The 27,839-nt window shown below is 40.4% G+C and overlaps 1 protein-coding gene across 3 annotated transcripts; it reads right to left on the reverse strand.

Moving 5' to 3' along the window:
* Positions 1 to 1,275: 1,275 nt before the first annotated feature.
* Positions 1,276 to 7,453, reverse strand: LOC148024614 (RING/FYVE/PHD zinc finger superfamily protein). 3 transcript variants are annotated; one of them, XM_087694244.1, is made up of 9 exons: positions 5,738 to 7,453; positions 4,935 to 5,293; positions 4,207 to 4,438; positions 3,277 to 4,046; positions 3,018 to 3,167; positions 2,623 to 2,926; positions 2,463 to 2,536; positions 2,190 to 2,312; positions 1,276 to 2,066 (listed from the first exon to the last, which is right to left on the reverse strand). In XM_087694244.1, the coding sequence occupies exons 1-9, from the start codon at positions 6,840 to 6,842 to the stop codon at positions 1,599 to 1,601; spliced, it is 3,585 nt and encodes a 1,194-aa protein (XP_087550370.1). In that variant the 5' UTR covers positions 6,843 to 7,453; the 3' UTR covers positions 1,276 to 1,598. The 3 variants fall into 3 exon arrangements, with proteins under 3 accessions (XP_087550370.1, XP_087550369.1, XP_087550371.1); XM_087694243.1 differs by having other exon boundaries at positions 1,277 to 2,066; positions 4,207 to 4,444; XM_087694245.1 differs by having other exon boundaries at positions 1,932 to 2,066; positions 2,150 to 2,312; positions 4,207 to 4,444.
* Positions 7,454 to 27,839: the final 20,386 nt, after the last annotated feature.

Raw genomic sequence — 27,839 nt, forward strand, 5'->3', positions numbered from 1 at the left:
CACTAAAAGACATGGAAAGAATAATAATGGCAATGACCAAAGTGCACCCAAAAAGGTGTGGTTGGGCTAAAGGAGCACGTGAGGGGTGAGACTAAGCTTTAGACTATGATCTTTGATCTCTCAAATTTAACTTTTCATTTGCATGCCCTTTTTCGATTTTTCTAAGTGCTCTTTTGGTAAAATGCACCTTGTATTACATCCCAAAGGCTCCCAACAAAGCAAATGTTGCTTAGGACAATTGCAACAAAGCATATTAGGTAAGCCCAACAACAATCTCTATTCTTCCGTAAGATTTTTGCAATCTTAATTTGGTAATTTCTCTTCCTCAAGATGGAAGGCAAATCACATTATTAGTGCTTAAGAGTGGTGGATGGTCTTGGCAATGCACGTGTAAAATATTTATACAAGAGGGGGAGTGTGGTAGATGTATATATATGCAAGTCACACACACACACACACACACACACATACAGAGAGAGGATAGTCCTACATAATGAAAAAAAGGTAGCAAAATATCATGATGGACTTGTAAGAGCAGTAATTCAATCTGACTTATTTATTTTCCATTATCTTTGGCCTTGACATAAAGAAAATACACCCTCCGCTACTCAATCAGAAAGGCCTTACCCAGCCAAAGCAAAGTCTTGCTCCACGTCAAATGTGGTAACATGTAAAGGATCCTAACTCCACATAACAAATAACTCCTCCTTCGAGCAATGCTAATAAAGCAACCCTACAAATAAGGGCATTTCTAGTATTGCACTGAATCTAATAATTTTGAGAAACTCTCGTGATTCTCTAGCCACCATCACTGTAGCATGTGCCCTTACATGCAATGCTTAAAAAAATTTACATCCCACTAAGTCACCCCAATGTGTGAATATGTAATGTGTTTTTTAGATTCATACCCATTCACATTTCCCATTTCAAGGAACTCTTTAAAATATTGCATAGAACTTTGTTGGACTGTATGCCCCTCAGTGAACTCACATTCGATCTGTAATTTCCATCCCAAGACTCTGTTTATAACATCGATTGTAGAATTTGCTAGGTTGTAATAAGCTTGAGGAAAGAATCAAGGGGTGATTGCTTTGTTTAAAACAGGCATTTAACCTATGATAGACAGGTGAAGCCAAGATTACCTATCCATAGGCTTTTCAACAACCTTAACATGATAACATTGCATTGCTTTTTCCAAATGTATATATTAACATGAAACCCAGAGCATTATTGGATTTCATAATCAATACACTTGACAAAGTAGATCTCGCATCCTCAAACGTCTTGCTCAATTGCATTGGAAACATACATGCAACACACCAATTGCTCACAGTTCTGAACACACATTGCACTTTGAAGTAACATGTAGATTTACAACAATGCTCAACCAAGAGCTAAGAAATTTCAAGGACAGAGGTGAAAATACAGTGTGTGGACAAGTGTAATGTACAACTAACCTAAAGTTGCATTGCAAGACTCTTCAATAACTAGCAATGTGGTTGCTTGGAATGCTTACATTTTTGCCACAGTTTGGCAAAGAAGCAGAAAATTCCTAGGTAGTTTACAATGGCATAGTAGTTGTGCCAGAGCTATTTAAACTAAATGTCCATCTCATCATCTCGACTATCAACACTACTCCCTCGAGGCCTGCTGACATGGCGGACACCTCGGTGAACATGAATCTCTTCTTCACTATAGGTGCTTGTAGCACCTTCACTCAAAGGGGAGAATACCCGTTCATGATCATCTTCTGAACCAGTTGTGTCTGCCCTGTCTTCCCTGCGACAACGGCTCCTTGATCTGCCATCCTTGGAGCGCAATGCCAGACGTCTTCCGCACCTAGCTTTGCGCTTTCCTTTTGGCACTTCCTCTGGAAGAGTCAGATCAGCATCTTTATCGGCCACAGAAGGCTCATAGCTTTCACTTCCATCCATTTCAACGTCTTTGGAAGGTCTCCCAACTCTATGATCATCCCCCTCATCCTCAGGCGGTAAGGGACTTTGATCTGCAGATTCAGCTGTAGCATTGACAAAATCTGGCCGACGCCTTTTCCTCCCCAAATTAGTCTGTCAGAGGGGAGTACATGCATGTTTCAGACTTGTGTACTTACAGAAAATAAACAGTAAAATAATGATGAACAAATTAGCACCTATAGTAATTTGATTTAAAAATTTTGCAAACATCAGAACCTTTGGACCCCTGTCAATAAGATGGGACCAGGCCGAACGATTCCGAAGACAGTCCAGTACAGCTTGGCGATGGCTTGTATAGGCATAAGGTTCTCCATTATGTTTCCTAAGTTTCGGCCAATGCTGCACAAATACAATTAATTATTGATGCCAGGAGGTTTATAGATAAGCTATAGCAATTGAATGACCCAGTGATATGTCAGGAATAAAAAGTGATTAATGCTCATGATAACAAAAAGAGAAATTATTGAAAGGTTGCAAGGTCCAACATACAGGAAGAACTTCGTCACATATTGAATCATATGAGGCCTGGTGACCTCTCTCACTGAGGATCTCCTCTATGAGGCCTACATCAAAGCAAAAATAAAGATGCCAACATCAGGTGGTTAAAGTAACAAGTGTCATTACGGAATAAAGAAATTCAATGCATTACCTGGAAGCGTAAGGATGTCATTTGAGCCCCTTTTTTCTCTATCATTGTAATCAGTAGCACCTGAAACGTCACTCGGAGACTCACCTTCACCGATGGCTGACCCAGGTGAAAGATGTCTATTGGCATCAGGGGTAGCACATGGCTTTATTGTAGGAAGACAGCTATCTGGAACATCTTTTTCCTTTCTGCTCCCCATGAAGGTTCCCTCGTGTTTAATGCTTCCTAACACCTCAGCTTTAGGAGCATCATCAGGTCCACGAGAAACATCACCATGAAAGTCATCTTTTACTTTTCTCCTAAATATCTGACAGAAGCAAAACACACCAAAAATCTAATTCAAATCTAGCAACCAGTTAACATATTGCAGAAAATATAAAGACCATACGAGTAAGTACCGAAGGTTCCTTTTGACTGGAAACGGGTGAAGAGAACCCAGAAGGTCGCTTAGTGGGGAGATGATAAGAACCTGCCACACTTTGTCTGACTCTAGACACACGGGCAACCCGAGGTGAACTATTGAGCTCTTGATGAAGTAATAAGGCAAGCTGTAATATAAAGCCAAGAAGTAAGCATCATTGAGCCTGAGGTTTTCAACATAATATAGAAAGTAACCATTAGTAAGCCAGCAGATATGTCCAAAAATATAATATATACCTCCTCATCATTGAGAACAGGAGGGTGAATATCAGAAGCTGGTACATGCCGGTCTGGTGTTCCTATCGTATGTAAAGGTTGGGTAACAGTTGCTGCTTTCGAGATTGATGCACCAGAAGTCATCCGTGAATTTTCAGACTTATGAAGCATACGAGATGAAATGAGTTTGATAGTTTGCTTAGACTGGGAAGCATTAGACTGCTCTTGAGACATTGGCAATGAGCCAGACTCCGACTTGAAAGATGGCTGACCATATTTTGTCAAGGTCGAAGCTGAAACTGCTTTGGAATGCAAAAGAATCTTTGCAGACACCGGTGCTGGTGAAGATTTACCATGTCCTAACCCTTTGGTAGCACTAGGTTCTGATATTTTGGTTGTTTCTTTGTTTGAATGCTTGGGCAATGAATTAGGCATTTCATTTACATGTCCCTCAGCTGTACTGTCACCTGGGGCAGTTGTGACGATATCAACCTTCTTGGTTTCCAAAGCATTATCGGGCTTGGACTTATGTTTGGATGAGCTATATGCTTTTATGGTTGGTTGGACAACTGGATTTTCTGAGCTTGCCACTACATCACCTCCCTTGTTATTTGATACAGTTGATAAGCTCTGTGAAACTCCAGAAGCAGGCACCGGTTGAGCAAGAACCACATTTACAGACTTTTCAGTAGGCAGTGATATAGGACTCAGCTGAGCAACTCCCTGTGGATGAAAACCACTTCCCATGGATGACCCTGTTGGAGATGATACAGTTGCTGACTGGACATCGCCTGTTCCAGCTAAAGTTAGTATTATAAATTTGGCATTTGCAAACACATGAAAAAGAGGAAATTTCACACATCAAACTATCTTGTTGCAAAAAAGGTTTCTGCAAGGGTGCAGATGATGTCGAGAGTTCCTGTTCCTGGATCTTTATTTTAATGCACTCACCTTCTTGATCCCTGTTATCAGCTACAGCATCATCTCTTGAATGCTGAACTGTTCCTTCATCATCCACAGGACGTATTGCATCCTCAACTCTATCTTGTGTGACAGCTTTTGACTGTATCTTCTCTGAATGCGTCACAATTCGTGACTGCGGTTCAATTTGATCAGAAGCCTGTTGCTTCACTGCAACATAAGCATCTTCATCCATCATGTGCTCCTCAGTGTCAACATATTCCTGCTCCTACAACCACTCCATTTTTATGGCACTCTCATTAATGCATTTGATAATTTGATTTTCTCATAAAACCCAACTATTCTATGCTCAATTAATCAGTGATGTGCAAACCAACAGAAACTTGTGATATGCATACCCAAACACCCGATGGTAGGTGAAGGTATCACAACCACAATAATGCTAAATTGACAACAGTACCATAGAGGTTGTGCAACATCCCAAATCAAAGTAGAAGATCAATTGACATGATATAACTGCAAAGAGAACCTATAATCTCAACAATCACGAACAGTCACTGACACAGGATGTCACCTTAAAGTTCATTTTCATGCTCAACATTTATTCAAAATTTAGAAAATGCAAAGCTTTTTAACAGTGTTCCAAAGTACAAGTAACCAAAATAAAACTTATAAAAATCTCTGGACCAAGATGTAAAGTAATCCTTTGAACTAACTTAAAGAGATATCATACTAGTAAAAGAAAGTTGATCTAAGACCTGAATACTCTTCTTATGTCCAGAACCAGGATCTGACACATCATCTTTCAAATCCCCAGACCGATGTTTGTTGTTCATAACAATATTAAGCCTCAGCCTTTGAACTGATTCTTTTGTATCTTCCGTAGTGCTGTGTAAATTTTCCTTCACTGTGGTTTTGACATCAGTTTTACAACTATTGAAGAGGGACTCTTTCTGTGGACAAGCATCTGCATGCTGTCCTTCCAGATGAACACTACTCCCAGCTGCTGACTGACTAAAGTGACCATAGTCATGATGGTTTTCCCCACATGAAGTTTTAGTATTATCTTGGCGGGCTGCAGTGTTAAAACCAACACATCCACCCTCTCTCGTGTGACCTGCAAAAGAAATCTTCAGGTCACGATGGATGATGGCCATCGATCAAAACACACCCCAAACTGCAATTACCATTGAAGAGAACATTATAGCATAAATTACATTCATAAGCACATGGGCAGGCATTGCATTGCTTGAGCAACAAGGAAAAGTATCCAGTGCCAAATTCTCAAGATGCAGAAACGGGATACCAAGCTAGCAAGGCCACATGTAGCTAATACATACATCAGGCTTGGATTGCACACAGTGCCTGCTAGTTCCTACATCTTTAACGCACCTAAACAAGGCTGCTATATCTCTTAAGAATGGACGGGCTGATCCAAACCGCTGAACATGTCTGTAGAATCGCTGTGAAAAGAAAGGGCTGATCAATGCAGGGCAGCCACAAATCCTTCATGCAGAATTGTGAAATTTATCTTGCAGCCTAGTTGAATGAAGAGAAATACCAAGCCTCTCAGCACCACGTGACCACCGAATTTCCATATTTGAGCAGTCATTAGCACCCTTCAAATGCTCATCTCCAGCCTCTCTGAAATCCTCTACTGCAATTTTCCTCATTGCTTTTGGATTTTTGGATGCAGTTCGAGAAGATCTTAGCGAGACTGCCACCTCTTCTGCACTGCGTCTAGCAGTCTCCTGATATCGCGGATGGCTGTCTGCTGTGCTCCTTGTTCTTTTCTTGCTTGCACTTTCTTTCTTTCCTGTGTCATCCCTCCTCCTCTTACTATAGTGGTGTGTTTTATCTTCCTGAGTTTGGAATCGATGTTTAGTATCTTTTCTAAGCTCACGCCTGGGGTATTTTTCCTTGTATAACTGATTGTGATCCATTGGTGTTTGCTGCATATCCTTTTCCTCTTCTAGCTTATTCTCTTTCTTTGAGCTCTCGCGTGTAAGGTTGCCTGAAGGTCCCTCCATGCAATCCCCAAATAAAATACCACTAGTCCCTTTACTCTCCGGGCTATCCGGCAATTCTTTGTACTTAAACCCTAACACTTTAGGCACATAGCCAGTATGCTTCCACAATTGTTGAGAGAAAACAGGGGAGACACCAACAAAAAACCGAGGATCTCCACCAGGTATACCCTGAACATGAGCACGCTCCTCAATTGAAAGAGCAGTTCTGAGAGGGTAAATATCTGGTTTATCCATGACCTTCTCCTCAATCGGAGGAGTTTTGCTTGGCAACTCAATGAGCAACTGAGCCACCTCTGTCTCTTCAGATTCCTTCTTCTTCTTCTTCAGCTTGCATTTGTCACAAACATAGGAAGTATGTCCCTTGAGAATTCGGCAGCAGCTTGTATGGACCCAGACTCCACACTCGTCACAGTCCACCATCTCCTCCCCATCATCAAAATTAACACCACAAGGGCAATCAACAGTCCATGACTCCTCTGACTCGGGACTTGAGGGGGGTCGTGCCCTGCCCTTCATGATGAAACTCCACAAAAACACAGAAAACGCCAAAATCAGTATCTGCTTTGTCAAATCGAGCCACAGGTGATAACTGAGTTCTTCAACATCCAAACTGTAGGGTAAAGAACAACAAGTCATGTCTGGAAGAGGCTACAGCAGCAGTACAAGAGCAGAAATTCTGCATGAGCAGTGGACAGTAACTCAAACTGGTGAACAATAAGCCTAAAACCCGAGATATAAGCCTCATCTGTGGCAGCGACATGATCAACAAATCCTGACTGGACTGGATTTCCATGGCCGGCACTGACTTGCATAATCCTGACCAACAGAGTAGCCGTTAACTGCCCTAAGCAAGAGACTGGAGATAACACGTTTGCACTCGTGCGCGAGCGCAGGCGGCTTTTGCTGTAAAACCAGTGATCAACAAGATTGGCAACTAAGCTTTCTTGCTCCTGCAAGTGCCTCTATCACCTATGCAACCTGGAGGCAAGTTTTCCTCTTCAACCAGAGGCATGCGCTTCAATTGTGCCTGTAAAACCCTAATGCTCCTCCTGCGACTGGAACGGCGACGCCTGTGAGAGACAGTGGGGGGAGGGGACGACTCCGGCGTTCCTGCAAGGTGCTCTGAAGGCCGATCTGGTGACACAGAGAGGGCAGCCATTTTTGGGTCTCGCCATGGATGGAAACGCATAGGAGCAGCAGAAGAAGAAAGAACTTGCAGGAAGACGACGATGATGATGCCGGCACGAGCCTAACATTGCGTTTTTGGATCTTTATTATAAATTTAAAAACCATCTTGCAGCATTGAGAAAATTTTTTAAAAAAAGAAATTTAAAAACATTTGCATAATCGCACTTTTAGAATATTAAGATATTAAACTCGAATTGTCAGCGCTGATGCTGACCATGGCGAAATCTAGTGCCCTTAGTTCCTCGCTAAGGTATTCGTCACACGGGGTGATAGTGGGGAGAGTGCATGTGGATTAACCTTACTCTAGCCCTATCACGCATACTAAGGTCCATTTCACAACTCTCCGGACATTCAATGGATTTTCTTTGAAAAAAGGGTCATTGCTTTTCACACCATTCTGACACTTTTTGTTTAGTTTAATAAATAATATTAAAGTATCATACAACGGTGATTGGTGAGTTGGTCAGATTATAATGGTATTTATCCACATGTCGTTAGGTCAATTCCGTCACACGACTTTGCAGGAGAGGTGACTTTCTGGGCGGCAATGAGAGGATGGTCACATTTTTTTACCATGGACAACTTTCACAACCTTATGTGCACCACTCAACACTACACCCCTATTGCTTGAACCTATCTGGATGTGTTGAGATATCGAGCTCCACTCGTGATACGCCAGGGTGACCGTTGTGTATTTATGTCACCGACTTGTCAGTTGCAGACGCGGTTGGTACACCGCCCATGAATAATAGCTACATGATAGCTATCCTTATCTACTCTAGTTCGTGGCTCAGTTAGTATGCCACCTTAGTTAGTTGAGTTTGGTTTGAGACCCATATATAGGGTTCTTCTATTTCTTTGTATGAGAGTTCTTTTTGGCTTACACAACTAAGAAGAGGAAAACTGTTTTCAGCCTCCACCTCTGTGTGTATTCCCCCATTGTGCAAGCAAGAAAGCTACAAGTGAGACTCCTTCCTTCTCTCCCACAATCTTGACATGGTATTAGAGCCTTGTTCGTGGTAAGGAGCTCAAGAAAGCAAGCCAATCTCGCGGTGTTCTGGTAAGAGGAGCAGTGTTGCTTTCATTTTCTGTTTTGGGAGCAGATCTCTGCAGGTAGCACAGCCGGAAATTGCAAGAGTGCATTGTCTCAGGTTGAGACGCCCTTCGCGGTGAAGCAAGAGGACAGTATATGCTGCGGGCGAAGGGCTTTAGCCCTCGGCGACCTTGTTTTTTTTATTTGAGGCCATTTCGGGGCCTGTTTTGGAGGCGGAAGTTTTCTGCATGCACTTAGGAAAAGGCTCAGTTTTATGCTGTGCAGCCACTGTTCTACAGGTCGGTGAAAAGTTACTGTAGAAATTGCATCATATGCTTGTGCGCAGAGACATTGGGAGTTTCAGAATCATCCTTGGTTCCTGTTTATGCAAAATCGTCACTAGGAAGTGACTATGTGGTCAAATACCACTTTCGCCAGTTTTGCAGATTAGCCCTTGTGAGGCTGAAGCTGTGTTCTTTGCAGTGACAAAACTTTTTGCAGTGTTCTGTAATGACGTCTGATTCTCTCTCACAGATTGTCACTGAAAAGCTTGACAAGAACAACTTCCAAGCATGGAAGTTTAGAATGACGAATTTCCTTATGGGAAAAGGATATTGGGAATTTGTTGCAGGAAATGAAGAAGAACCAGTTCTTCCTGATGTTCCCAATCAACAGCAAATATAGGCATTTAAAGCATGGCATGAGAGAGCCAGGAAAGTTATGTATTGGCTGTCTATCAGTATTTCAGACTCTATGATTGTGCATATTCAGGATGCAAGTACGCCAAAGGAGGCATGGGATACTTTGTCAAAAATGTATAGCACAAATACTCAAGCCAGGAAAATGCAGCTCAAGCAAGAGTTGCATAATGTGCAAAGAGAAAATATGAGCATCAATGACTACCACATGAAGGTGAAGAAGATTGCAGATGCACTTGCTTCCATTGGGTCGCCAGTGGAAGATGATGATTTAGTTTCTGTGACCTTGAATGGTCTAGGAAAGGATTATGCGCAGTTTCGGACATCCATTTCCGTCCGTGAAAGATTTCCTGATTTTGAGGAGTTGATTGCTCTTCTAATTTCTGAGGAGCAGAGAAATGGTGGTGCATCTTCTTCAGGAGGAACTTCAAAAGAAGCTGTCTTCTACTCAAATGCTGGAAGAGGTAGAGGCAGAGGTAGAGGAGGCCGATTTGGAGGCCGTGGTAGAAATCAGAATATGCAGCAAACTCAAGAAAACCAGTCCTATGGAGGAGGACGTGGTAACTCTAGAGGCAGGGGGAGCCAAAGAGGTCGTGGTGGATGGCAAAGAGGTCAAAATGCAAACAGTAATGTTGAATGCTACTACTGTAATAAAATGGGTCATATGGCTAAAGACTGCTATAAAAAGCAGAATGACATCATGAATGGAAAACTGCAACAAGGGAATTATGCATCTTCTAGTAGACAGGGTGATGACAGAAATGAGCATTTGTTCATGGTGCAGCACATGAACAATTCTGTGACAAGTGCAGAAGAAAGTAACGATGTATGGTATGTTGACTCAGGTGCATCAAACCATATGACAGGTCATGCAGAATGGATGGAGGATGCAAGGAAAATGGAAAAACCAGGATTCGTGGAGACTGGTGATGATACTGCACATCCGATTGTGCAGATTGGAAAAATTTCTTTGTCTATGCAGGATGGGAAAAAGAAATACCTGTCCGATGTATTTCATGTCCCGAATATCACCAAGAATCTGGTTTCTGTTGGTCAAATGGTTGAGCAGGGCTTGCAGGTCAGATTTAATCCTCATGGATGCTTTGTTGAGGATATGAAAAATAAAGGTCGCTTGATAGCAAAAGGAAAGAAGAAGGGCAGAATGTTTACATTGGATGCAGACATATCTGAATTGAGTGCAGCAATGTTTGCACATGGGACCGGTGTAGTTGCAGATATTGATATCTGGCATAAACGCATTGGTCATGTTAATGTACAGCGACTTAAATCAATGCAGGCCCAAAATATTGTTGCAGAATTGCCCAAATTCAAGGTTGCAGAAATGCATAAGGTATGTGAAGCCTGTCAGTTTGGAAAACAGGCAAGGAAACCATTTCTTAGACATGTTCAAGAGAGTGAGAAGCCATTGGAATTAATCCACTCTGATGTGTGGACTACTAAAGCTGCATCTCTTGGAGGCTGTCATTATTTTGTCACTTTTATTGATTACTATAGCAGAAAAGTTTGGGTGTATTTTATGAAAAAGAAAAGTGAAGTTTTTGGGCATTCAAAACTCTTAAAGCTATGGTTGAAAAAGAAACAGGTTTGCAAATAAAATGCCTAAGGTCAGATGGAGGGGGAGAGTACCTCTCAAATGAGTTTGCAAGGTTCCTGCAGGAGCATGGCATAAAGCAGCAATATTCATGCAGTCATACCCCACAACAAAATGGAATTGCATAAAGGAAAAACAGGCATATTGGAGAGGTATCTCGTGCCATGCTCAACGAAAAAGACTTGCCAGATTTTTACTGGGCTGAAGCAGTTGCTACAGCAGTCTATATAATGAACAGGACTCCCACTGCAGCAATACATGGGATGACTCCAGAGGAGAGGTATACTGGTAGGAAACCAGATATTTCTCATTTGAAAATTTTTGGTTGCATTGCCTATGTACATGTGCCAGATGAGTTGAGATCCAAGTTAGATCCAAAAGCTAAGAAGTGCATCTTTATTGGTTACTCTCTGCAGCAAAAAGGGTATAGATGCTATAACCCTTCTACTCGTAAGTTTACAGTGAGCAGAGATGTTGTTTTTGATGAGATGAGTAGCTGGTATAAACCAGTAAATGTGATTGATGATGTAGATGCACAAAATGGTAATGCTGCACAGAATTCACAGCAGCAGTCACAAAATATTAGTGGACCTGGAGCGTCCTCTAGCAGTGGTTCACATTCTTCGCCATGGACAGGCAGATTGAGATCAGGAGAATCTTCTCAAAGCAATGCAAATAGTGGTATGCAGGTATCACGAAAAGGAAAAGAGAAGGTTGATCAGCCCATGCTTGATGTGAATGCAGGTCACTCTTATGTGGATGGTGAATCGAGTGGCTCAGAACAGAGCATTGATTATGAGTTGGGTATTCCTTCTATTGTTACACCTGGAGTAAGGAAGACCAGGGATGTTTTGAGAGCACCTGGGAGTGAACCTACTTTATGCAGGTCAACCAGAGTTAGGTATCCTGTGGATAGGCTGAAATATGATGGATTTACAGCCATTCACTATGCATATATGGTCAAAGTGATACAGGAACCAGAACCCACTTCTTTTGAGCAAGCCATGGGAAAAGAAAAATGGGAGAAAGCCATGGATGAAGAAATGGATGCCTTGGAAGCAAATGCTACATGGGAATTGGTACCTTTGCCTAAAGGTAAAAATGCAATTGGATGTAAGTGGGTTTATAAGGTGAAGCACAATGCAGATGGTTCTGTGAACAGATACAGGGCAAGATTAGTAGTCAAGGGGTATGCATAAACATATGGCATTGACTATGAAGAAACATTCAGTCCGGTTGCAAGGATGGCAACCGTAAGAGCGGTCATTGCTATGGCTGCATCAAAGGGATGGTCTTTACATCAGATGGATGTAAAGAATGCCTTCTTGCATGGTGATTTGCAAGAAGAGGTCTATATGGAGCAGCCACCAGGTTATGTGCATGATGTTCATCCTGAGTTTGTTTGCAGGTTGAAGAAAGCCTTGTATGGCTTGAAGCAAGCACCTAGAGCATGGTCTGACAAGATAGGACAGTATCTTGTCACTATTGGCTTTCAGATTTCCAAGGCAGATTTCTCACTTTATGTGAGAAAAACAGAGAAAGGTATTATGCTATTTGTCATTTATGTTGATGATTTGATTATGACAGGTGACAGTGATGAAGATATCCTTCATGTGAAAATGCTATTGAAGCAGAATTTTGAGATGAAGGATTTGGGAGAGCTGCGTTATTTCTTGGGCATTGAGGTGATTAGATCACCAAGTGGGATACAGCTCTTGCAGAGGCAGTATGGATTGGACATGCTGTCCAAATATGGGTTGACAGGCTGTAAGCCTATTTCAGTTCCTTTGGGGCAGAATGTGAAGCTGAGCACAGATGCAGGTGAGCTTCTAGAAGACCCTACTATGTACAGACGCATAGTAGGAAGTTTGATTTATATGACTATTACCAGGCCAGATTTGAGCTATGATGTTGGATTGGTAAGTCAGTTTATGCAGGCTCCAAGGAAACCGCATTTGGATGCGGCTAGATGCATACTCAGGTATGTGAAGTCCACATTGCAGTATGGACTATTTTATGAGACTGGGGTTCAGATACAGTTGCATGGATACACTGATGCTGATTGGGCTGGTAGCATTTCTGATAGACGTTCTACCAGTGGATATGTGTTCTCTTTTGGGAGTGCTGCAGTCACTTGGAGCAGAAAGAAACAGCCTACAGTTGCCTTGTCGAGCACAGAGGCTGAGTACAGGGGTGCAGCAATGGCTGCATGTGAGGTAGCTTGGTTGCATAAGCTACTTTATGATATGCATCAGTCTACAGATGGGCCAGTTGTCATTTATTGTGACAACATGAGTAGTATACACTTGGCAAATAACCCAGTCTATCATGCTAGAACAAAGCACATTGAGGTGCATTATCACTATGTGCGAGAGAGGGTTTTACTAGGTCTTATTGATCTAGTTTATGTCAGCACAGAGGATCAGGTAGCTGACATATTTACGAAGGCATTGGGCGCAGAGAAGCTGCGCAAGTTCAGAGACCTGCTTGGTGTGCAGGAATTGGGATTGAGCTCGAGGGGGAGTGTTGAGATATCGAGCTCCACTCGTGATACGCCAGGGTGACCGTTGTGTATTTATGTCACGGACTTGTCAATTGCAGACGCGGTTGGTACACCGCCCATGAATAATAGCTACATGATAGCTATCCTTATCTACTCTAGTTCGTAGCTCAGTTAGTATGCCACCTTAGTTAGTTGAGTTTGGTTTGAGACCCATATATAGGGTTCTTCTATTTCTTTGTATGAGAGTTCTTTTTGGCTTACACAACTAAGAAGAGGAAAACAGTTTTCAGCCTCCACCTCTGTGTGTATTCCCCCATTGTGCAAGCAAGAAAGCTACAAGTGAGACTCCTTCCTTCTCTCCCACAATCTTGACAGATGTTTGTGCAATGGCAATAAGAGTGGGGATAGTGGCGATTTCTTCCCCCCACTACCATGTTGTAAGCCCTTGTCTAAAAGGGCGTGCAACCACGAGGTTAGGAATGCTATCAAATGAACTTTCAAAGATGATGTTTGCACTTGTCAAATAACAACTCATTGATTACCTAAATCATTGATGTTGGAAGCTCAATGGAATAACCTCCCCTCATGTGACTAAAAACTATTCAAATAAACTCCCAAAGATGATGTTTGCACCAATCAAATGGTAATTTACTTGCTACCTAAATCATTGATGTTGCAAGCTCAATGGAATAAACCCCCCCTCGTGTGACTGGAAAATATTCACATCACTACTAATTTGGAAGCATTGTTGACCCTTTTGCCAAAAGCTACAACTAACCTAAAGCATGGATGGCCTTTTTGGCTTCCTTTATGTTTGTTAGCATTGCCCATAGTTTGTCCTAACTGCAAAACACTCAAATCTAACTCATGAAATTGATCTCTTTGGCATGTTTTTTGTTAAAGTAAAACTATATCTTGACAAAGCTACAAAAATCCACATGCATGTTTATTGAAACAACATAAATGGAGACATAATAAGAAGGGTTTCCACATCAAAAGTAAACTCTACCTTTGCATTCATTATGCAAACATTAAGATAATAAGTTGGCACTCTTAGCAAAAAGTTTTAGGTCAAGTTCCAACAATAATCCACAAATTACAAATGTCATTCAAAAACAAAATTGTTGATCCATAATATATAAGAAAGTAGTGTATATTATTTGCATTGAAGTGATAGAACTAAATTTAGATCATCTTAGAACTCTTGGTGTTAGCTGTTTGTCAGCCCCTAATTGTCAAGAATTGGAGGCCAAACTCATATGCTATCAACTTGCACATGTCATATACATCATATACACAATTCTATGCCCCAATTGCACATGAGACTGTACTTTCCCATACCTATATTCTCCTTTGTAATGCTGAGCAGAGTAGTACTCTGCAACCCCCCCCCCCCCCCCCCCCCTTTTCACTGTGAGCCATAAGTCCTCTTTTTGTTTTTGAGGGCAAAAACCTTCAAGGTCGGGATGGAATGTAAAAGAGTGGGGATAAACGCGTAAGACATGGGTTAGCATAGGAATACCCAGTTATACTGATAGGGTATATAAGGTGTTGAGAGACCCAATTAGGGCATCAGTTTTATTAATAATCAAGTCTCTTTTCTCCTTCCTTCCAGCTTTCATGGCTTCCCTCCTCTTTCTCTCTCTTTTCATGTCTTTCTTTCTCTCTCTTCTCCTAGTCTTTCTCTCTCCTCTACTCTCTTCTTCTCTCTCTTCTGCAATCTTCTTCCTTCTCTCCTTCTCTCTCTCTCTTTTAGTTAGATTAGTTAGGGTCTCCTTCATTACATAACTATTGTGTCTACTACCAAATGCTTCAATGGATGTAACTCCATGGGAACTAATGAGGTTGGCCATAGCTATTAAGTCAATAGAAAATTTTGTTTAGCCATTCCACCTCTTTCTCTATGTATTGATAAAAATAATAGATTATTTTCACCTTTAATGCAAAAAATTTCAAGATTTTAAAATAGCAAAAAATATAAGCATTAGCCACCTCACTAGTAACAAATTAGTAGATATTTTCAATGGATTTTGTAAATATATTGGCAAAATACCTTAGTAAGAAATCATAAGGAATTACCCATAAACCGGATGCATCTTTAATAGATTTTTTTTTGTAATTAAACAAAGAAGTGTATCGTTAAGTCACCTATACATGTACATCCAAAATTTAGAAATGATAGATAATTTAAATATCAAGTTGTTAGTGATCTTGCATAAGGTATATAGCAAGAATGAGAAATAATGCATAGTCAATCAAATACATTCTTTAATTTATATATTGAATTATTATCATTTTAAAAATATTGTCTTATAGAAGACAAAATGGTTGAACCAATTCAATGATTAAAAATCATGAGGCCTAAAGAGCCTACAATTATTTTCCAAAAGTCGGGTTATCATCACATGATAGAGCATGCACATTGGTAAAAACATATAATTCTAGCTATTGATATGAAGAAAAATTATAGACAACTAAATAGTGAAAATTCTACTTGACTTAATATGACCACCAAAATTAGAAAAATCAAGGTCATATTGAAATTATAAATGTTTTTTCTTAGTAAACAACAAAAGTTTGCTTGAGAAGAACTGGTTGGTTATTGATTAATTAGTATGGGTTTATTATTCAATGGAAGTGTCTTAGCCAAAATGAAGAGTAGTAGTGGAATTACTGCTTGATAAAGATGTTTTAGCCTAGCTAAAGGCATTTCTGATTATGGATGAATGTGGCTAATTTTGGATGTGTTTGAAACAATGTATGCCAAAAGTTAAGTAGATAAAGTATAAAGATGTAGTGTAGATTTGAAGTAAGAGGGAGCACTATGGAAGGTCTTGCCATTATGGATTATGCTCAAAAGATTTATAGTTTAGAGGGTAGATTGCCACCTAGGTGAAAGGTTAACCATGCAAGTAAGGTTCATCCCTTAAGGCGGTACAAGAACCAATGGGGCTTTGGTAGGAATACTCAAAGCAAGAGGGAAAGGATCCTCAATGAGCATAGTGTGGGGCTGGTGCACTACTGAAGAGACCCTAAGAAGAAGAGAGGATATAGGGTGAGGAAGAGACCTCAAATGGGATAAAAAACATCTAATGGTGAGGGTGAATACCCAGTGGTGAGACCTAAATTCTTAGACATGAGGCTAGAGGCAAGGTTTGATTAAGAATGAACAAAAATTGCTTTCATTGTGTTCATGTATGTCATTAAGAGCATGAAACAAACATGCTTTGTTAGAAAACTAAAGAAAAAATGCATTAAATTGGGAAGCATGTGATTGTCTTTCCTCGATGAAAGATGATCAATGGATGGGTGGACTCGATAAGTTAGGTGCTTTTCTCATATGGAAATTTAGGACAAGAGCTATACATTGACTTTTCTTAGGCATTGGTCTTAGATTTCGATCACACACCATTTTAGGGGAAGGTAGATGAGATTTTGCCTTATGGGCAGAGGGGTAGAGTTCAACTCCCCCTCATCTCTCACTCACTTTGAACCAAGTGCAGCGATTGACCTACTCTCAATCTTGAAGGATTACAATGTGATCACTTGGACTCAGTGCTAGAATTCTATTAGAGACTATTAGGTCTTTTAGGAACCTTCAGGTCAATCCTCGTGGGTCAAGGCCAAGCACTTTTGTAGCAAGGTAGACCCAAGTTGCCCAATTAGACCAAACTCTGATTATTCATATGGAGTGTGAATGCCAACAACTAGAATAGACCTTGGATGACTAGCATTTATTACCTTCCACAATTAAGTTTTGGCTATATTACATGTGGTATCAAAGTGATAATTGTTGCAAGTTTGATGACAAAAATCAAAGAAAAGAACATAATAAATAAAATTAGGTTAAAAAACTAAATGGAACTACTAAAGGTCTGTTGGATTGCCAATAGGTATGTATCCTTGGATTTGGTCCTAGAAAGAATACGAGATGTGCATTATTACAAGAGCAATTCTTTATGTATGGATAGGATCAAGGGATGGAATAAAGTAAACAATGCAAGGCTAAATACTTGTCAATTACTAAAATAAAGTAAACAATGCAAGGCTAAATGCTTGTTAATTACTAAATTAAAGTAAACAATGCAAGGCTAAATACTTGTCAATTACTAAAATTATTATTAGCCTTGTAATTAGAACCACATAGGGAGTAATTAAAACTCACTATGAAAATTGTGTGCAAAAAGAATTGCAAGTATTGTATGGGTTGATTCTTGAAGTATATTGCTGAGGATCTCAGTGCAGTTTTGCTTTGAGAGAGAAAATATTTTGGACCATGGAAAATATTTTCACTTGTAAATTTTCAATCTGTTGATATCTAGGGCTAGTCCAACTATCTTGGCTAGAGTTTATTTATGCATGTCTATTACTCCATTTATGTTGATTTAGTAAGTAATATAGAATATGACTTATGGAGGGATATAGTGGATTGGGCATTTGCAATTAGTGCAATTTTTTGTATTCTACACAAGTCAAACAAACCGTATAGTACAAAGAGAGGGTGATTCAATGACCTTGAGCCAATGGACTTATCACCACATTACTAGGGTCGTGCAACCCAACCATACAGTCATAGTATGCCAATCTTGTGCCCACAATTATGAAATACAAGAGCATCCCAATTTACCTTGGGAATATTTAGGACTCGATACTATGAAGAACAAACCTTCTTCATACTTTTTAATCACTATGCAAGAATTTCATGATAATGATATATACTTATCCTAAGTTTCTTTTATTCCAAAATTTTATGTAAAGTTTTTTTAAAAAAAGTCTTGGTCCAGGATGCCCTATATAGAATCTTGTATACCCTCAGTATATAAATCAAATATAAATATATGAGCTTCATTATAGAAAAAAAAATTTGTGCCAAAATCTAGATCTATTAGGTTATTTTCTAGTCTATAGAAAATTTTAATCTATGCAGCATACATAATCAATAATAATTGATCATAAGAAAAAATATGCTTGGGTTTACCAATGGAAATGCAATAATGAATTCAATAGAAATAATGAATTTAGTGAAATAGTAAGTAAATAGCCATCTTTTTGTCAAATGCAAATCATGAAAAATGAATAGTAATATGATATGGAAGGTATGATCTCTTACTTCCTAACTAGTACAGGACTGGTCATAAAAAATTCATGACCTATTTTTAGTAACTTATAGAGCTAGCTCTCATTGCAACCTTGCCTTAAGGAAAGAAACATACCGTACAATGGTGCAGGCCTTTGTCCCTCAAAACTTCCAATTTAATCCAAATCATTGGACTCAATATCGCGGATGGGAAATGACATATGCATATTTCTCCATCTATATTGAATCGACTAATGGTATTAAGTATGATTTATGGAAGTTGTAGTGGGCAAAAAGACTTTGTCAGCCTTGCTTTTATATGTTCCATAGGAGGCAAATAAATTCCATGGCATACAAAGATGGTGAGACAATGACCCTTAATTAGTGGTTCTATCAAAAAGTCATGAAAATTGTTCAACCAAGTTGAGTTATTGTAACTCCTAGATCACAACCCAATAACTAGGAGATTGAGGGTCTTCCCAATTTACCTAGTCTATATTTAGGGCTTGATACCTTGAGTGAACCTCCTACTTATTTTACAATCAATATACAAGAATTTCATAGTTGACGAGTACTGTATAGCTAGCATGTATATCAACACTTCTTAGAGGACATATAAACCCCCTTTTGATGCAAAAAATAATTGCTTTTATATACTCAATTACACAAGATTATGTAAATATAAAACTCTCACTTTTTAACAATCTGTACTATGATTGTAGCACGATGTTAGTCTAGAAAATAATTAAAATCATTGACTCATATAAAGAAGCTCTTGCTTATGAAGCAATGTTCTTAAGAATAATCAAGTTACTTAAATGCATATTGAGATAAAATATTATTTTGGGTCCCTTTGATTAGGACACCCTCAGTAGCTATTCCATATGTCACTGACCTGTTAGATGAGAAAGAGAGGAAATCTCTACTCAAATAGGTTAAACTACTTGAGTTTAGTGGTGAAAGAATAAGGGTGGAGGTAAAGTGTCGATACATGGATTAAGAAAATGGAGGATTACTTCTCTGCTACTAAAACCAATCAAGTAATGATTGCATGATTGAGGCTAACAAGAGAAGCATGGCTTTGGTGGAAACAATGATGCCATGACAAGGCTATCTATGAGTCCATTGTGACATGGAGCCAAATCAAGGCAATAGTCCAAAGCCGATATTTGCCTCCTACTATCAGATTCTCAAAAGATTGAGTTCTTGAGTCTCAAGTAGCAGGAGTTGATTATTGAAGGCTATCATTCTTGATTTGTTACACTACAAAAATATGTGCCCCACATGTCCATGAGCCAACAAGTGGCACTTTTCTGTTAAGGCTTGAACCCACCTCTCAATGGGCAATCGGAAGCCATGAGGCCCACTGACCTAAAAGATACTTTGATAAGGGCACAACCACTGGTGGCTACTCTTTCAAGGAAATACAACAAGTTCAATAACTTTCTCTATACTAAAAGAGCTAGAGAAAACTACCAACATGATACTCTAATCAAGGCTATGTAAATCTTGCCAACACTCCCTAAAACTGTAGCAACAACAACAACAATAGCAACAATAGGAATTGGAATAATAGCCACTTTACTCTCAATGTAACTAACTAGGCCACTTCTCCCTGCTCAATGCCCCAACAGGAAAATGAATGCCTATGCTAATACTCCTCAAAATCCTCCTAAGGAAGGAAACTTCAATAATTAAGGATGCAAATGCAGGATAAGGCATGGAGTTGGGCCAATGGCTAAGGGAAGGAGTAGGGTTTAGAGCAAAAGCCTATATCTATGCTATTGCTAGTAATGAACTAGATTCATCTTTTGAGGACAAAGAAATGTGTGCCAACATACCTAGTGATGGGTTACAGTTGTAGGATGTAGAGGGTGCATTCTTGACTGAAGAGGTTAACAAGAAGAATGTCAATGCTTTCTACACCTCTCATGCTTTGACAGTTGGAGAGGCAATAATGGTAGGGGCGGTAATGATCATTGTGGCAGAGACTCTCAGAACTCTCACTCTCAATCACATGGTTAGTCTCGCAGTAAGTCCCGTGGTCATAAGTCCTCATTGACTTGTCACTACTATGGGAAAGTAGGGCATATTCAACATAAAATGCATGAGGACAAGCACAAAGAAAAGGGAAAGGGTAAAGCATAGGACAAAAATTATGATTGCAGCATTGTCCCTAGCAAGTCTAGTGTTAAGGTTGAAGAGACTAATGTTGTGCAGACTGATTCTGGTGTGATGATTTCATACTTGTAGCTTCTTCTCTTGATACTTCACAGCTGATTGATGCTTTGTTAAGGTATACTCAGGATTGGTTGATAGATTCAGGGGCTTCTTTTCATGCGACCCCTCATAGATAGTGGTTTCACTCCTATCGCAGTTTGACTAGATTTGTCTGTTTACGTAATGACTTGGCATTGGAGATAGTTGGTATTGGTAATATCCAGCTACAGTTTGGTTCAGGTTGATATTAATGATGTTTAGCTGCAGTTTGGTTTAGGTTGCATGTTTACTCTTCATGATGTATGCCATGTATCAGCTCTTATGAAGAGCCTTATCTTTGTTGGCACTTTGGATGATGTAGGTCATCTAGTTTCTTTTGATGATTCTTCATGGAAGATTACACGTGGGAATCTTGTCATTGCACATGGTGCTAAGTCCAATACTCTCTATCCCTTGCTTGTATCTGGGTCAGTTGACCATGTTTTGGTAGTGGATGCAACTCCACATGTATCTCTTTGGCATCATCACCTCGGGCACATGTCCTTGAAAGGAATGAAAATGCTTACTCGTTTACAATATCTTCTATCCCTTCACTATAAGTGCTTTGAGTCTTGTGACCATTGTTTATATGGTAGGCAGACACATAATATGCAAAAAAATTCTGGTATGACATGCATGGGTGAGCCATTGGCTCCTGTTCTTTTGGATGTATGTGGTCCCATATACTACAAATCATTAGGTGGCATGAAGTATTTCATTACTTTCATTAATGACTATGCGCATAAGGTGTGGGCATATTCTATTAAGTAGAAATCAAAAGTCTTGGCTAAATTTCAGCGTTGGCTTGCTTTGGTTGAGAACCAGTCTGGGTATAGGTTGAAATGCCTAGGGTCAGATAATGGGGGTGAGTATGTCTCTAAAGCCTTTAAGCAGTTTTGTGACGAGTGAGGTATTAAGCATTAGTTGATTGCCCCGTACAACCCATCCCAGAATGGTATGGTTGAGCAGATGAATATGACAATTCAGGAGCGAGTTCATAGTATGCTTAGCTAAGTAGGCTTACCATAGAATTTTTGGACGGAGGAATTTACTACTATCATGCACTTGATAAATTGATCCCTATGTACTACTCTTGACTATCAGGTTATGAGGAGGTATGGTCTGGAAAGCCTCTCTCATATACTCATTTGTGTCTCTTTGGTTGTGAGGCTTTTTGCCATGTATCCAAGGACAAGCGCAATAAGATGGACCCTAAGTCTAAGAAATGCATTATTCTTGGTTATGGGGATGCAGGTGAGATGGGCTATCGCTTATGGGATCCACAGGCTCGGAAGGTTATCCACAACCATGATGTTGTTTTCCATGAGGAGAAAATGCATAAGTAGCTTGAGCATGTCATTGAGGTACACAGGGTGATGTTTTAGGAGGAATCTCTTATTACTGTGTAGCTTGCTAGACAATCTGTAGTTGATACCTAGTGGCCCAGGTCCCTGATGCTCCATAAGATATACAAGCCCCATAGCCAACTTTGAGGTGGTCTACTAGAGATAGATAACAACCCGCATGGTTTGAGTCCCATATGGATTATGTTATGGTGACAGATGCTAGTGAGCCTCTTACTTATGATGAGGCCATGCACAGAGGTGATAGTTACTCTTGGGAGAGGGCCATGTAGTCAGAATATGACTCACTATAAAAAAAATCATACATGGGATTTGGTTCCTTTGCCTAGTGGTAAGAGTGCTCCGCCATGCAAGTGGGTGTACAAGTTGACAAATACCCCTAGACATCCCAAGTCGAGATACAAGGCCAAATTGGTTGCTAAGATTAACTTGGATCTTTATCAAATGGATGTTAAGATGACTTTTCTTCATGGTGACTTGCATGATTAGATGTACATAGAGCACCCTAAGGGCTTTACATAACATGGCAAGGAATACCTAGTGTGTACATTGAGGAAGAGCCTTTATGGCCTTAAGTAGGCACCTAGGGAATGGTACCACAAGTTTGATGCTTTTATGCATTCACATGGATATTCCTGCAGTGATATGGATCCGTGTTTATACACGAAGAAGGCTCGTGATGGTAGCCTTATGATTTTGATCCTCTATATGGATAATATATTGATTGTTGGGAGAGCTCATGATGAGTTGGATTCCTTGAAAGGTCAGCTCAAGAAGAGCTTTGAGATGAAGGACATGGGATAGGCCTCACATATTCTTGGAATACACATTACACTGTTAGGGGTAAAGGTGCCTCCACCTAGCTACCCGTGTATTACTACACTGATAGTACCTACGCTTGCACACTGCAAGCGGCGGGCGCTCATCACCATCAATTTTTTCTTTATTCTTTTAGTGATAAATGAATAAAGGGAAGGCTGGTCACACATTGTGACTGTTGGAGTTCCCACATTGTGAGTCTCTACCTCTCTTGCTCTTGCTCTCCCGCCATAGCTCTCTCGTGCAAGCTTCGATCCTTCTCACCTTTCAATTGGTATCAGAGCATGGTTGCTTGAGCATTCAAGCTTGGTCCGTGACTCCTTCAGCATTCATTCGAATCCCTACACCATTGGTTCTCACTCTTGGCAGCCATATCTGACTAATTCAAGCTCCGATTACTCCCCGGCTTCCCGAGCACCTACTTGACCCATTTGGGAACCCTAAGGCATTCCTTCAGAGGTATTGAAGCATTCTTTTGATTGTTTATTTCAGTTTGCATGGTACAACAGGAAGGGGCAGCCATAGCTCCCCCATTTCATATCTTGTCTCCTGCCTGATTAGGCTTGACAAGGCTTTGTGTAGGCCTTTTTTAGGCCCTACTTGAGCCCCCCCTTCCACCCCATTAATGCCACATGAATCAGTAGCATACCTACCAACAACAACCCTATTTGGGCCAGCTTGAAGACCTCCAAAAATTCATTTTTTACTTCAGCCCTCCCTTGGCACTCATTGGCAGTTGAAAATACTTCATTTGGCACTTGGGAACACCCCGTTGATGCTCGGCATTGGTGGTTATCATTGGCATTGATTTGTGGACTGATTTACCTCAGTCCAAGATTGTTTTCCACAGTCCACAGGTAGCCACAAGCAGTGTTACATCAGCATTTTATGTTTATGCTTGGTTGGCATTGACATTTGATGCCCGGTTGGTCCCGAATGGTCCCTAAATGTTAGGGGAATGTATGCCTATTGATTGGCCATCATTTGGAGCTGATTTAGTGGCATGGAATACTCAATTTCACACAGTAAATCATTGTTGTACACTCCAAGGCTGAAGCTTATTTAGTCACTTTATGCTCTACCTATTGGTCACACGGGTGCTTCTTGAGTGTTTCATATGACTATTGGGATGCAAATGAAGGTTGGAAAATGCTTTGGATGGTTCCAAAATGTATTTTGAGCCTTGTTTGAGCTCCGTATTGGTTGGCATTTACTTGACATTGGTCTACATTGGCATGCTTTGTGACAGAGGTTATACCCATGGTCGATATATGATCCATTGGTACATGCTTGATGCTTACATATGCTAGTTACATTGTTTGGACTTGAATGCTACTGGAGCTTCGTCTAGGCTTGACTTTGGATATTCTTGAACTTATTTTGGTCTTGCTTTGGCTCGTCAGAGATTGATTGGGATTGTCTTCATGACATTGGATACTATCATTGGATACTTGATCTCTCATATGCTCTGGATGTCTTATTAAAGTATGATCTTGGATACTCCGTCACTTGTGCTCTTACATGCTTTGTTTGAGCTTATTTGCTTGACACTTACGGGTTTTGTGCCAGTGGGAGTGTCTTTGTATGCTTATCAGACATTGAGTAGTGCGAGTTATACATATTGAGCTTTTGGATCTTTGAGACTAGGATCTCCTTGTGGATGATGTATGGTTGATATACCTTCATCTGTGTAGATGTACTTGGGCTGATTCGGCTTTGTATTCACTGAGCAAACATCGCCTTGTGTCAAGTCTTGGTAGTGGTATGTATATTTTGCCCTGTTGATTGGGGGTGTACCGACTTTACTGGATGGACTTTGTCTAACATGCTTGGGTGTTGGATCATGTTAGTTTGATTGTTACATGCTTGTTTATGCCTGCTTGATGCTAAATTTGCATTGACAATCAATGATTGACTTTGAATTTTGGGTTTTGCCTATTGTCAGTTCTCATTGTACACTGTTGTCGTAAATTACAACAAGCATATATCTCCGAACTATCATGTATTTTTCATGCTGAATCATCCTAGTTTGATGTACTTTTGATGGTACTTGGTGGGAAACATAATTAAATACTCGTTTCTTGCCATTTTGCCTTGGTTTTGGTGGTTTTTTGGTCATTTTGTACAGTTTACAGCAAGCAGTTTTGAGCTGTCTCTACATTATTTCAGCTTGCAGTATGGCATCTTCTTCCACTGACAATGCTATCTTCAATATCACTAAGCTTGATGGTACGAATTATGCCTATTGGAAGAGCCAAGTTTGGCAGGTATTGGTGCAGAAATTGCTAATAAAGCCACTAAGGTTATGTGGAGAGTAGCCTGAAACTATGACTAATGACGAATGGATGGAGCTTCATGAGTTATACAAGTCTACCCTCATCTTGTCTCTCACTGAATAGGTGCATTACAATGTGGTTGAGGAAGCACAGAGTGCTTGGCAGCTTAAGGATAAGATCAAGAACCTCTATGACAAGCAAAGTCCTGCAAGTCAAATGTATTGGCTGAAACAGCTTATGGATCTCCGCATGAAAGAGAATGTGACCATGTCAACTTATTTGAGCCAGTTTCATGCTATTCTTAAGAACTTGGTTTCACAGGGCATTGATTTCAAAGAGGATGTAACTCCGGTGTTCTTGCTTGGAACTCTTAATGAGTCTTGGGATGTATTCCGCATTGCCTTATGTGCTTCTGCCACTACTCTGAAGCTATTTGATGTTGAGAGCTCTCTTCTGTAGGAAGAGATAAACTATAAGAATTTGGATGCCTCTCATGCGTCTCATGCTTTGATAGTTAGAGGCCGACATGATGGAAATGGAAAGAATGATTGTGGTAATGGTCGTGGATGGGATTCGCACAAATCTCCGTCCAAGTCACATGGCAAGACACGTAGTAAGTCTCGTGGGAGAAATGCAAATTTTACTTGTCATCATTGTGGGAAGAAAGGCCATATAAGGCCACAGTGTCATGAATTGCGCAATGAAAGGAGCAAAGACAAGGGGAAAGAGAAAGTGCAGGAAAAGTCTTCTGATCGTAGCATAGTACCTGCTAAGTCAAGTGTTAAAATTGAAGAGATCAATGTTATGCAACCCGAGGATAGTGATGGGGATCATATCCTTGTAGCAGCTTCATCTAGTGCTTTGTAGATGACAGAGATACAATCTATGTATGCACAGTGTTGGCTCTTGGTCTCAAGTGCGTCCTTTCATGTAACACCTTGCTAAGAGTGGTTCCATTCATACTGTTTTGTTTTGGGTTTTGTGCGCTTGGGTGATGACAGGTATCTTGAGATTGTCGGCATTGGTGATGTTAGGTTGTAGTTTCCTTTTGACAACAGTTTTGTTATGCACAATGTACGTCATGTACCTGCATTGACACGCAGTCTCATGTTCGCTAGACAGCTTGATGATGTAGGATATCTGTGAAAGATACGGGATCTAGGACATGGCAGTGAGTTATGGTGGATGGAAAGAGAAGTGTGGACTCATGATGGAGAAGACAAATACACTGTTTGTTACACAAGTGAATTAGGTTCCAAGATTGAGACTTGGACTCATAAACACAATCTTGTGTATGTAGACAATGACACTGACACTTCACTGAAAAGAAAAGAGTACTATCATTGCATTAAGAAAAGGAAGCAAGTACAATGCTTTATAGGAAAGTAGGAAACTGCAGTAGGCACCACTGTGCATATGGAATAGGTAAGCCTGCATGTCCTTGGCCCTGAAGCTCCATACAAAGAGGCTGTCAATGAATGTAATTGCTGAATCTCAACACCCCTCCTCAATCACAACTAGAAGACACAAAGTGTGTAGAGGCTGTAATGAGAACCACCTGCAAAGTGTGGGCACACCACAAACATGGTAGACACCAGAGGTTGTCGCAGAAAAGGCTAAGTGTGGGCACCAAAACATGATGGACATCCAGAGGCTGTAACAGGGGCCTCACAAAGTGTACAGGGACTGTAATGCCAAGTTACATAAGGAGTTTACAAAGCTTATGGCAGGAAGCATTAGGGCAAGGAGATACAAGGCTTTTAAAACAGTCTATCAGAGTAATGAGAGTAGAAGGACTGATGAGTCTTGTCCTTCCGATCCTGGTGGTCTTCATCTTCATCTTCATCTTCATCTTTTGGTCCATGGTCTTCTTCTTCTTTCACAGTTGCAAGATAGGCCTTTTGGGACCTCTTTCTAGCATGACAGAACTTCTCAGTGTGTCCGGTCCTTTTGCAGAAGTCACAGAAGAGCGGTTCCTTTTTACCTTTGTATCTGTTGTTTACATATAACATTTGTTCATCCTTTGAAGTGCTAGGCTCTTCTTTGCTTTTAAGTTTCTTTTCTTCCTCTAGCAGAGAGGCTTTAATGTCAACAAGTTGAGGATCAGGCATATTGGTTAGAGTGGTTGATACATTATCATAAGCAGAAGGCAAACTTTTTAACAAGACACCAATACAAACATCTTCATCCATTTTTAGCTTTATTCCTGCAAGTTGAGTAAGCAGGCTTTCCATGTAGTTCAGATGGGATGCCAGGGATGTATGAGGCTTCATATCAAGTTGGAAAAATTCAATTAATAGACCATACTTAGACGACTTTGACTGTGCACCAAATAAGGTATCCAATCTATCCCAAGTGTCATGGGACGTGTCACAGGCATCCACATGATGGATGTAGCTGTCATCCAATTCCAGTTTGATGATGGCTTGTGCCTTGTCATCATTCTTCTGCCAAGTAACTGCAAGGTCCGCATCTCGAGGTTTCTTCTCTTTGCCATTTGTGATGGCCCAAAGACCCTTCTTCATCAGAATGAGCTTGATGCGGGTTTGCCAAGTGTGAAACCCGACTCCTTTGAATCGAGCATTTGGAGAGTCTTTTCCCATGTTGAGGTTGCAAGATCAGCAGCAAATCAACTCCAGAATTCTGAGATTTTATCAGTGGAAGAGCATATTACAATGTGTCAAGAGACACAGGTAATGACAGTGTGAAAACACACTATGTCTGTGTTGATGTTGAGCTTGATTCTTCTTGTTCGGTCGTTCTTCAATCTTCTCCGGTCCTTCCCCTCCTTGATTTGGTGCTGG

The sequence above is a fragment of the Lygodium microphyllum genome, chromosome 15, assembly GCF_053477565.2.
Source record: "Lygodium microphyllum isolate KBCC chromosome 15, Lygodium_microphyllum_v1.1.10, whole genome shotgun sequence".
NCBI lineage: Eukaryota > Viridiplantae > Streptophyta > Polypodiopsida > Schizaeales > Lygodiaceae > Lygodium > Lygodium microphyllum.